At 44.7% G+C, this 12,960-nt stretch overlaps 1 protein-coding gene across 2 annotated transcripts in view; it reads right to left on the bottom strand.

Annotated features, from left to right (window-relative positions):
- Positions 1-12,072, bottom strand: part of CASQ2 (calsequestrin 2) — a gene marked incomplete at both ends in the record, with an annotated part of 63,417 nt that extends 51,345 nt beyond the window's left edge. The window contains one exon of one of the 2 annotated variants that reach the window (XM_081224549.1): positions 11,538-12,072. In XM_081224549.1, coding sequence (XP_081080675.1) covers positions 11,538-11,771 — 234 coding nt within the window. The remainder of the gene's footprint in view (positions 1-11,537) is intronic. The other variant, XM_081224550.1, reaches the window with a different exon arrangement.
- Positions 12,073-12,960: the final 888 nt, after the last annotated feature.

The following is a 12,960-nucleotide window of genomic DNA, read 5'->3' as shown; positions in this document are numbered from 1 at the left end:
AGGGAAGCTGGGTGTGTATGGCCAGGCTATGGAATGGCTTGGGGTGCTGAGCCAGGGCAGTGTAAGGTAGAGGCAGGTGAGCGTGTGAAGGAGTATCTGCTGGCCCGTCTCCCTGCCCAGCACACGGTAGATGGTGAGGAGAGCTCTGCCTGGCTTGGGGCACCGGGCAGCAGGCGGGCGCTCCTGGAACAGGCTCTCTGGGCACTGAGAAGTGGCTCTGGCCTGCCCAGCCCATCGCACAGCAAGATGGTGCTCTGGCCATGTTCCTGCATGTCTTTCCAGACAGAAATGGCTTATCTGGATCAAACCACATTCAGTCTACAGAAGAGGGAACCTCAGAGGCTTCATTGTACAGATGCAGTACTTTGTGGGGACTGGCTTTTTTAATGGAACAAGTCATTTTTTTTTTTTTGCAATACATCCTATTTTTATTTTTTAAATTGAAATAGAATTGATTTACAGTGTTGTATTAGTTTCAGGTGTACAGTAAAGTGATTCAGTTGTACAGGTATATGATATATACTATATATAACATATATATATTATGTATATATATCCTTTTTCAGATTCTTTGGAACAAGTCATTTTAGATGCTAAGGCTGAGCTGATAATTATGCAAAAATACTCCACACCAACCAGTGAAGCTCAAACTGCAAGTGAATAGGGCTGTTGCTTTTTTTTTTTTTTTTTTTTTTTTGCGGTACGCGGAAAAAGGTACGCACAGTAAAAAGAGGTACACACAGTACCTCTCACTGTTGTGGCCTCTCCCGTTGCGGAGCACAGGCTCCGGACGCGCAGGCTCAGCGGCCCAGCTGATGTGGGATCTTCCCGGACCGGGGCATGAACCCGTGTCCCCTGCATCGGCAGGCAGACTCTCAACCACTGCGCCACCAGGGAAGCCCAGGGCTGCTGCTTTTAAAGAAAAATCTTGTGATTCTGAAACAGATTTTGTTTGTTTCTATTTTACTGCTTTACACTACAATTAGCCTCATAATACTTTTATCACAGTGACTTTTGCGGTCTCTCATATCTCCATTTAGAAATTTATAACTTTGGGAGGAGGTCTGCTTCAAGGATACGATGACTAGATATCCTATTTGGGCTTGAATATTATCGCGGGCTTTTGCAGGTGGGAGGAGTGAGAGAAGAAGGTTCCAATGGTCTAAAAGCTTCTGAATCAACACTGTATTTGCCATTTTGTAAAATCTCTATTTCCGTATTAATTTTGTGTATGGAAGAGAAAATTTAACTGTAATCAACTCAATCCACACTCTTACCATAGCACTTCTTGTCTTTTCACCATCTCACCCCAGGCTCTAGTTTTATTACTGAGAAGTGCAGAGCAAACACGCATCAAAAAGTTCAGTGGCACATGGGCTCTAAGGAGAAGTGCAACTTAAGAGTGAGCCTGGGCATTCATCTTCTGAGAGCACTGGCTCTACGCGAGGATTTAGTCTCAAAGCCAAACAAAAATAAGCCTGAGTTTTCCAAGTGCAGCAGGTGTGAGTTTGGAGAATCCCATCTTTGGGCAGTGAACAGTTGGAAGAAATACCTGAATCCTGTGTGTGTTGCGATTCTCTGCCCAGTGTTCCCACATCATCCCATCTGTGGATTCACTTGCCTCCAAAGATTTCATTTTGCCTTCCTCTCTTGAGGTTTGGAAATGCAACCACTGGGACATTTGCCAGTGCTAAATAGGTTTGAAGGCAGCATCAGCCTTAGAGAGCCCAGAGGTTTCTGCTCATACTGTGTATGTATTTTGGACTGAGAGTCCCACGGTTAAAAAAAAAAATCTGTTTTACCCATATTTCAGCAGGATTAAGCAGGGATGACAAACAGTTCCCTGAATCTGACAGATTCAGTTTAATTTTTCACATTTCCACTCAATTCTTTTTTAAAAACTGATTTAATTTTTAAAAGATATCAAAGAGGAATATATTTCCAATATAGGCAATGAATCTATAATTCCATGCTTTTTTCTTTTCTCTCCAGCCATCCTTCTACCCACCCACCCAACATTTATGAAATACCAAGTAGATGGTGCTAAGCATTAGTCCCTCTACTCACACCAGTCACTTCAGCTCAACACATAGTCCAGTTGTGAAATTAAACACTGCTTAAGTGTGGGTGAAAATCCAGAATTCAAACTAGAGACACTTGTCCTTTTGTAAGTTGGCACTGCTTACAAACAGGAAGCGATCCAATTCAGCAATCCCAGCTCCTTGGTGTAGTGGAAGGAACATGATGTTTGGAAACAGGTAGACGTGGGTTCAAATCCTGCTTCATGCTGTGCCGTTTTATAGCTTTGTGACTTTGGGCAATTTCTACTCAACTCTATGGAATCATTTCTTTGTACATAATGTGAGAATACGTTGTAAGAATTCAACAGAATGACATATGCAAAGCACCATATTGGACATGTTTTATGGTAAGTTCATAATAAGTGCCATTTCCATACCCCTCCATCCTCTTCTGTTCATTTAACATTCATTCAGCAAACACTGTTGAGAGCCCACTGTGACTCAGACACTGATCTAGGTGCTGGAGTACAGCAATGAAGAGAACAAAGTCCTTGTCTCTGTGGGTTTTACACTCTACAGCAGTGTAGAACAATATGCACTATGTCAGCCAAGGGCTATGGAGAAGAATAAAGTAAGGGTGAAGGGATAAGGGGGTGCTTGGAGAGTGTGATTTATATAGGTGGTCAAGATAACTTCTTTCATGAGATGACACTTAAGCATAGACCTAAAGGAAGTGAGTTCTCATCATCAACAAAAGAAGATCAACTCCTTAGTTACCAGGGACCATGTCATCTGCATTTTCTAAGTAAGCAGTGCATGAATATTTGACAAATAAATGAAAGAATGAATATTTCTATTTGGGTGTTCACAAGACTTAGTTCCAAGTTATAGAACACTCACCAGTTTTCTCTGAGCAGCTTTCCCATACTTTTCTGTTAAGCATGCTAACATGTTAGTATCCCATATTCATATAACCTCAGGGTTCTCAGATTTGTCATCTCTTTTGGAGAAAAGGGAAGTGTGCCATGGCAACCAAATAGTTGCTTTTCCTCCCCTTCTGAAGGTAAATCCTGGACCCTGACCTAAGATTCTTTAAGGTACCTTCTGATCTGGCCTTAGAAACCCCTGTAATTCCACTGAAAACCTCTCAAGGAGGGGGAGGCTTCCCATGGGCCCAGATCTTCCCTTTCTTAGGAGGTCCAAAGTATTAATCACGGACTGTGTGAGTGAGGGGACCATGGGAGAAGACTGGGAGACCTGGCAGAGTCCCTAGAGCAGACCTGAATCCCTGCAGCCCCCAAACCAACTTCACGTCTCAGCAGTTCCCCAAATCAGAGGAATGTTGACAGGTCCATTGTCATTCAGGAGAGTCAACAGACCAAAGGTCAAGCAGGTGCAACATGATTATGGTCATCTGGAAAATTTCTCCAACCCAACAGACCAGTATAGTGCTTTGCAAACTTTAACATGCCTATGAATCACCTGTGGATCTTGTTTAAATGTAACAAACACCTTGGTTATACCATTGCCACTGGTGTGGTTTGCCGTCCACATTTTGAGCATCAAGCCTCAAGTGGTCCACAAACTTGGCTGCACATTAGAATCACCCAAGGAGCTCTTAAAAACTGTAGCACCTGGATATCATCCCTTCCCCTATGACCAGTTAAACCAGTGCTGGTGGCGGGTAGGGTGGGAAAGACCCAGGCATAGGTGTTTCTTAAAACTCCATAGGTGAGTCCCACGTGCAGCCAAGGTTGAGAACTACTGCAACTGGCCAAGAACAGGGGCTACATTTCAAGTGACAGGTGAAGGGAATTAGCATTTGATAAGCACCAGCTGTATTTCAGGCACTCAGCAGTCTACATAGTTCCCAAATAGTAAACAATGTAACAAAGTAATAATACCTGACACTTGTACAGCTTCTTATAATCTTATGAGAAATTTTTATTCGCCTGTTTTCATTGAATTCTCTTAATTCACTGAGGTAGAAAGCACACAGTTGATTTTTTAGATGAGTAAACTGTGATGCATATTTGTGACATGCCCAGGACCAAATAGTAAATGAAAGAGAAATTCAGTTACTCTGACCCGCAGCTGTCTGTTTTGCCCAAGCACTGCGACCTCATCTGAAGTTGGATACACGAGGATGGCTGTGCACAAAAGTCATGTCGATGACCCTGGGCGTATGGCAGAGCCTAAAGTGGCTGCAGTCACCCCACCAAAGATTTCTCACTGATATATAGATTGATTAGGAAACTGAGACCTGAATAGAGAAGGGAGCTCAGTCTGTTGTGGGCCTTGGCAGACTGAGAGCAGCAGCATTAGGACACTTAGCAGAACCCAGAAGCCTGCATTGCACGGATTCAGATTCTTGGTTCTGCCATAGATGATGGAACCAGCCTCCTCCTCCCCTGTAGGGCCTAATGGATGATCTGTTCTGGAATCACCATCTAAAAAGTATTGGGAAATAACCTGCTTAGCAGCCCTGGACAATCAGTCACAACAATAACCCTCCCTGCTGGTGGACAGGCCATTTCCAATAATTTTTAGGTAGTGATCTTGCCACTTGATACCCAAGAGGGCTTGGGAGAGAGCCCCTGGGCAGGTCATGTGTGGGGATGGCAGTGGCTTTTTTGTGGTGAGCGAAGTGGGACCTCCTTAAGCAGGAAGAGCAGAAGGCCCTGCAGAGGGGATCCTCTGGGGAAGCATCAGAGGGGATGCAGAGGGGAAGCAGCCTCGGACCTCCCGAGAAACAACAGGTGCAGCTGGTCAACCTGGCGGGCAACTACCAGGATGATGTGGCTATTTCTGTGCCAGGACCCCAGGTTGCCTGCCAGTCCCAGGGACCAGTCACCCTAAACAAATGAAGTGATATTTACTGTTCACAGTGTGGAAAGCATTGCTTGTTCACCATCTATTCAGTGACTCATTCATTCATGCTATGATTCCTGAGAGTCTCACTAAGAGCAAAAAATATTTGACGAATGAATATTTCTATTCAAGGATTCACAGTACGTATTTTCATGGTCTGAAACACTCACTAACTTGCCTGAGAAAAATTCCCTGTAGTTTTTCCTAATCCTGTAAATGTATATTGGTTACAGGTTGGTGTGTTTCGTTGCTCCCATAGGACATACATACACAGTGCACAGCCTCAGCTCTGGAGATGAATGTGATCAGAGTGCCCAGAGATACTGAGGCCTCCTTTCTCCTTTCCCTCTAGAGATGTTTAAGTGGCCATGAAATCATTTCTACGTAAGCATGAAGCTCACTAGGGAAAGTTTTCACCTTTTCCTTCCTTCTTTTTCAGGTTGGAATGGTTTCCTAGAGGTGGAGTGGTGTAGAGGAAAGGAAATGGGCCTTGGACTTGGGGATAAGATCTGTGTGAAGGTAGGAGGGGAAGAGGAACAAGTAAATGGTTCCCCACACCTGGCCTAGGCATTTGGCAGGACCATGACACCGTTTCCAGCAAGCTCAGGAACTCACAATGTGGACACCATACTGCTGGGGTTCCTTCTGACATCGAGGCATCCTCTGTCACATGACCAGGTCATTCATTCAGTTGTGTTTTTGGCTCACAAGCAGTTTTTTTGTCCTTCTGCATAGGAACTTGATTCCATCTCTGGTTTTTTTTTCTTTTTTTTTTTTTTAACATCACCCGTTACCAGGTTTGCTTTGAATTCAGTTGCCTTCAGGAAGCTTCCAATCTAGGGGGAGAACTCCAACATATGTCTCCAAGGAGAGAAAGAGTGAGTTAGAAGGAGCCTGAAGGAAATGGAAGAACTTCTTAAATGGAAGCAGGCTGCATTGTGACTGAAAATGTGGAAGGGGCCTAATTTAAGAACTGACGCTGATGATGTTGTTGAATCTATCAGACACAGGCTCCGTAAGCCTTGGCGATCAGAGAGAGAGGGTCTGTGATCAGGGAAAGTCACTCCACCTTTCTGGGCGTGGCTGGCTGTGAATAAGCAACATGGCATCACATCACCAATCCTGAGCTCTCTGAAAGTGGCCTGGGGTCCTCAGTCTCTAAAGTGATGGGTTAGGCTGGGCTGTATCTAAAATCCTGACTGAAAGGGCTGAAAGGAGTCAGCATTTATCCAGTACCTTCTGTGTGCCAGAAGCTGAGCTCTTGCCATCCTGCCTCACTGAATCCTCACGCCATCTCCAGCATCTCACATCATAAGTAAGGAACCTGAACACAGACAGACTTCCTTGGGAATTAAACCCAGGTCTATCTGATTTGGAAGCTCATGTTAGAGCACACCACCTCTCAAGCATTCCAACCTGAGAGAGGTCAGTGATGTCGAATGTGGGAGGACTTTCTCTGGCAATATTTATAGAACATGATAGGCATAGCACTTGCACTGCAGTTTTAAGGCGAAGGTGGAAGCAAGCAACAAAGGAGCAAGGAAGAATTAGATTCAGTGCCCGTATCCTCCTCTTGTGTCTCTGAGTCCTGCAGTATTAACAGGATTCAGCCATTGTGGTATGACTACATTTGCTGACTTGGCCAAAGCGGAAGGAAATAGTATACAAAATTGCAACTCCCTTTATAATCTGAGTTGACACCTCAATAGAAAAAATGGGGAAAAGGCATAGAAAAATAAGAAAAAATGTAAATAGCAAATAATTTTATGAAAAATTCAGCCTAGGGCTTCCCTGGTGGCGCAGTGGTTGAGAGTCCGCCTGCCGATGCAGGGGACACGGGTTCGTGCCCCGGTCTGGGAAGATCCCACATGCCGCGGAGCGGCTGGGCCCGTGACCCATGGCCGCTGAGCCTGCGCGTCCGGAGCCTGTGCTCCACAATGGGAGAGGCCACAACAGTGAGAGGCCCGCATACCACAAAAAAAAAAAAAAAAAGAAAAAAGAAAAATTCAGCCTAGCTAGAAATCAAAGAATGTCCATTAAAACAACAATAAAAATATAAATAGACAAAGGTTTTTAAAACCTGAAAATTGTGTCAGTATCCAAAAAGAGAGAAATTCTGTAATGGCCTATATGGGAAAAGAATCTAAAAAAGAGTGGATATATGTATATGTATAACTGATTCACTATGCTGTACACCTGAAACTAACACAACATTGTAAATCAACTATACTCCAATAAAAAAATTTTTTTTAATTAAAAGGAAAAAACCAGAGAAATTATCTTAAAAATATGTATGATCATACAATGGAATACTATGCCAGCATTAACATTATGTTTGTCAAGAATTTAAAGCTATTTAGTGACATAGGAACACTCACAATATACTGAAACGAAATAAGCAGGAAACAAAACTATAAAAATGGTATAACCCTAATTGGAAAACGTGATTTTATGCATAGAAAAAAATACTGGAAAGAACTCTATCAGAACATTAACCATGTTTAGCTCTGGGTGGCAGTTCTTATTGCCTGCTTTGTCTTTTCCACATAGTCTAACATATTCTTACACTAGTGTGTTGTTACTTTGTGGATGAAATGCCCAACCAAGAATCAGGATTACCAGCTGTGTAAGTCACAACACTGCAAGGCTGCATGTATGACATGAGAGGTTCAGAAAAATCTAGATGGTTCACAAGGTTCTTTTGAGCTCTAACACTTTGCTCATTTATTCAACAAGCATTTACAGAACATCTGTATAGAGCTACATACAATGCACCAACACTGCGGTCCCCCGGAATTAGACCCCAACCAAACGCAAAGCAAATTTTGAGTGTGATGCCTCCTGGTGCCATTTGACTTGTCCTTTTCCTGCCTAAGCTTTTAATGGCCTCATATTTTTCCCTTTCTCCTCTTCCCTTTATCAAACCCTGCTCTCAACACAAAACTCAAACTTGATCAGATGGAAGTGTAAATGGATAGCAATGTCTTAAATGACGGCTTCTCCCAGAGGGGCTTGACTAAGTAGGGATAAAAATTTTACCTAAAGGAACGAGGCCCTCGTGGCCAAATTTTAGGAAAAAGCTAGTGGGGTGGAAAAAGATTTGGGAGCTATCAGAACCTTAGCTCTTGCGGTTCCCTCCCCGACCCTCACTTATTTGTCTGGTAAATTCTACTCATTTTCACAAATCATTTCTTCCTTGTCATGCCTTCCACATCTCTCCCAGAGGGCAGGGTGCTTCCTCTTTCCTCTGCACTCCCAGAGGACCTTATGTTGCCCTACTATTACAGTGACCCCATTGCACTGTGGCTTTTCATTTGTATTGCACTGTAATTTCCACATCAGGCTATGAGCCATCTGAGTGCCTCACGTTCCCGTGCACCCCGAGGCCCAACCTAGAGTAAGTGACAGATGTATGACTAAATGATCTGCATTTCAAGGCCCCAAGTCAGGCAGTGACCGCCTTACCCTGTGGATGGGGCTGTTTCTGGGTGTTTCAACGTCAGTCCTTACAGCAGCAGACAAAACACTGACCATAGTACCTTTGGATTTTTTTATCAGAATGGGATGGCCTTTATGTGACAAGTTATGAACTTCTAATTCCTAACCTTCTAACCCTTAGAAATTCCCCAGGGTTTTCAACCTGAGGATGGCAACTCATCACCGGAGAGGGAAATCATTTTAATAGGTTGGGATTAGTATTTTTTTAATGAAATACAATAGAAGAATAGAAAATAACAATAAAATAGAAGACAAAAGTATTTTAAATCCAAGTATTCCCCAAATAATAATGTGTTGTCCTATGAAACTTTTGTTTCACCTGTGTATGTGTCTGTACACATTAGGTCATAGTGAGTTATGATAAAAAAGATGGACAGCCACCTTCCCCGGGGGGGTGGTGGTGGAATGAATTGGGAGATTGGGATTGACATATATACACTAATATGTATAAAATAGATAACTAATAAGAACCAGCTGTATAAAAAGTAAATAAAATAAAATCCAAAAAAACAAAAAGAAGAAAGAAAGCCACCTTCCCAAACTATTGGGAGGGAAGGAGCCCGCCCCTTCCTGTGCTGTCTGCCCAGGGCTGAGATTTCACTGTCTCCTTCCTTCCTTCTATCCCAAACAGACACAGCTCTGGGATGGGCAGGATATTTTCCTTAGTGTAGGTTTGGAGTCCAGGGAATTAAGAGGACAAAATAGGCTTTTCTGACCACAGAGAAAATTTAGAGGTTCACATCTACCCTCTCTTATCAGTCATGGGATTCCTGGAACCAGTTTTGTCCTGGATTCTGAGGAATAGTCTGCACCTGACAGGCATCTCAACAAAGGCCCACCCCTCCCCTCCCCCAGGGTTTGGATATTTGCATGAGCAGTGCCTCTGGGGCTCCGTGCCTCTCAGCTGATACAGATGATACAGCTGGCATCATCAGGCCCAGGCTCACAGGCTGAGTACTCTATTTAAGGAAGACTCTTGAAATAATACTGAACAGGGTATCCACCAACTCCTTGTACATTGTCTCATTTGATTCCAGTAGTAACGCAGTATAGGGGCTAAAACTGCCTTCACCTGCACAAGTAGAGTGATCTTGGGCAACTTAGCCTCTCTGTGCCTCAGTTTCCCCATCTGTAAAAGGGGGATAGTAACTGTATCTACATCAGAGAAGCACTGTAAAGATCAAACCAGCTACCACATACAATCCCTGCACACAGGAAGCATTCAATAAATGTTGATTATTATTATTTAATCATCTCATAAGCTTGTATGATAGTTATTTTTTTCAGATTTATAGATAAGAAAATGAGGCTCAGAGAAATTAAGTAACCTGCCCTATGTCATATGTCCAGTAGAGGCAAAGCCAAAATATAAATCAGGAACGCCTGACTCCAAGTTCTGTGATCTCTTTCCCTTAGTGATTTAGGAGTCTGTGGGGCATCAGACTACCTCCTGTGCTGAATTTCCCCCTTGTCACTCTCTGCCGGGCACTCTTGAATCAAAGGTGGCTGGAAGGATGGTGAGTCCAGGGCAAAGCTCCTTCTCAGGATTTTCCTTGGCAGTACAGAATTCATCTTTGGGGGAGACAGATTCTTGGAGGAGTTTATGTGTGTGTGAGTGTGTGTGTGTGTGTGTGTGCGTGTGTGTTAATATAACAGGGAATCAGAAATGGGGTCATTGCTTGCACTGGCATTCTTTTTGAGTTCTAGGCTAAGTGGACAGTGATGAGCATATATGGTAGAATCCTTATGCCTTCAATTCACTTTTCATAAACGTCTCTATAACCGAGTAGGGCAGTTTGAGATGGAGATAATCATGTGAGTGAGGATTTCATGGGCTGAGCAGCAGCTGTGCTGTATGTCCTGGTTTTCTCCAGCCTGTAATTTTCCCGTATATATAGTACAAAGGCCTAATAACGGTCCCTGCTTTCTCCTCACTTGTAACCCACAGAGGTTTTTTGTCCACCAGAGCTCTCTGTAATGACCACACTGCTGTACATAAATCCTCTGAAAATAGATATGTGTATGATGATCGGGAGACACAGGATTCTGCAATACTTTTTTAATTATCAAAGATATTTTGATGTGTTTGGGGTGGTTTTCCTGGATTTTATTACAGCCAATTTTTCTTGAGAATTAAAATCCACGTGGGTTTTACATGGTAATTCTGTTCATCAGAGTCTTTGATTATAAAGTATGTCAGTTAGGTCTCAATAACACTGGAAAAAAAGAAAGAAAAAAGGCATCTGATTGAGCTGAGCTTTCTGGCTGGGCCGGTTAATAAACTGCTGTAGTTCTCCAGTAGTCCTTTTCACAGATTTGTGCCTGGGCTGAGCCGGACCTGGGGACTGATAAGGGATCTTGGTGCCTATTAGAATTCTTGGCACTCACAGGTGTTCCTGAGTGTAAGCGATCTGAAACTGTCCAGGAGGAACTGTGGGACGAGTTCCTGGGGCACTCACACAGGATTAGAGAACGGGTCCCAGCGCCAGGTTTACGGACAGGCCATGTAATGCAGATGAAATAAGAACTGACTTCAGCATCTTCCCTGAACTCACACCAAGAACTTTCTGAGAAAAAGAAATATTCCCATTAATGAACGCGCAGCTAAAATCTTCCCACATCTACACTGTGCGATGTTGACTAAAACCGAGTCACAAGAGAGGCTCATCATTTAGTGATATTCCCCGTCTAACCCACGAGGACAGGCAAGGTCAAATGACTCCTGCTTCATCAGGATCATGGGGAGACTTAACCGAACAAGGAGTAGGAAATTAGCATGCCGAATGAAACCTGCAAATAACCCTGAATTTCATTTCAGTCAGGCTTTTTAACAATAGCTTTAACATTCTCTGAGAAAAAGAGTAGCTGGAACTATTGCCCTTGAGAAATCAAGAGGACCATCAGATGACAGACTTTACAGACTATTATGCACCATGCAGCACATTCAATTGTCCCATCTTAAGAGTCTGGACCCACCCCTGTTTTTCACACATCCCAGCTTGGCAACAAGAATATCTTCAGATTTGCCCGAGACTGAAATGGGGCAAGACTTCAGGATATACTCTCAGCGCCCTCGGGTCCTCCCAGGCCGACCACTGGCCACCTCCCGCTCCCTTGGTCCACATGGCCTGGGGGCCCCCCACTCACCTCCAGCACGATTTCTTTCAGTTGGAACTGTTTCTGCGCGACTTTATCTGAAGACAAGGGCTCATGGTAGTAGAGGCAGAGCAAGTCGTATTTCTTCAAAACCTGCTTGAAGTTCTTCTCGGTTAGACTGACCACGCGGTCCCTGCCGTCATAGGTGGGGAAGTTCAGCCCCTCCTCTGCCCTGCAGGAGGACAGCAGGTAGACCGCCACCACAAACAGGTGGGTTCTCTTCATCTGGGCGAAGTTTTGTTTTTCTTTCCCAGAAACACCGTGTGTAGGAAAGAGGCTGGTGCCTTAGAGGACCTGCTGGGAGCAGTGGGGAGCAGAGAGGCCGATCTCGTCTCTCTCCTTGGCCCTTCCTGGGCCCGAGAACCCCCTCTTCACCTTCTCCGGCTGCTGACTGTAATCGTGGGCTTGGGGCGAAGCGTGCAGAGGCTCACACCCATGCATGTGTAGAACCAGAGCCAGGCTAGGCGGCCCAGCCCCAGATACCTCGCATAGCTCTGCCCAGCCCCTGTCTCATCAGGAACTCCATTTTTAGGATGCAGTTGTTTCAGGCTAAAAATAAATCGTGCAATGAATTAAAAAGTTAGATATGGCGCTGTTGAGGGATTCGCTGATAGTTTGTCAGGCCGGTGGAGGAGGAGGTGGGAGGGAGACGGGGGAACGTGTGCACATGAAATAAGGAGGGCGGGAAGGTCAGAGGAGAGAAGTTCACTCAGAGGGAGGAGGGGAAAAGGAGAGGAGAGAGACGCGGCACTTGGATGTGCACAGGGCCACTCAGACGCCGTTGACTCGGTCTATTACCCCAGGGAACTATTTCAGTCTGTTCCTTCCAGGCAGGGTGCTCATCCCCTACCTACTCACTGCTGACCTGGGGACCAGCCGGACCCCCAGGTGGACTTGACGTTCTGCACCTGCCTTTCTCCTGGCTGGCCACTGCGCCATGTCCCCGTGGCTCTGTCAGTCACTGGGCGAGGGATGTAGGGTCACCCTTTCTCCACGGAAAGCGCTCCAGGAGCCCAGCCCACCCGGGGTCACAGTTCCTCTCCTGCCCCTGCTCACAGCCGAACGCTGCTGACACCAGGAGATCCTGCCCCATTATAAAATTAAATAAAATAAAAGTTCAACAGTCTTCCTCAGAAGCCCTCTTAGGCTTTTCGCTATCCTCCCCGTCATCTTTCTTTTTTAACATTAACCCCCAATGTATCGTTTTTGCCCTTTTCCTCTTCATTAGAGACAGACTGCTGTAGAGAGTGCAGGAGCCGGACAGATCCGAGTTCAAAGCCGTGCTCTGCTTCTTAATGGCTGAATAGACTTTGGAGGGTCACTCACCCTCTCTGATTCTCAATCTCCCCCCCCACCGTCACGCCCACCATGTAAAATGGGGATAATTACGACTATATTGTAAGGCTTGGAACAC

Source organism: Mesoplodon bidens, assembly GCF_964165515.1.
Source record: "Mesoplodon bidens genome assembly, chromosome: 2".
In the NCBI taxonomy this organism is placed as follows: Eukaryota; Metazoa; Chordata; class Mammalia; order Artiodactyla; family Ziphiidae; genus Mesoplodon; species Mesoplodon bidens.
This window is presented reverse-complemented; position numbering and strand designations above follow the sequence as displayed.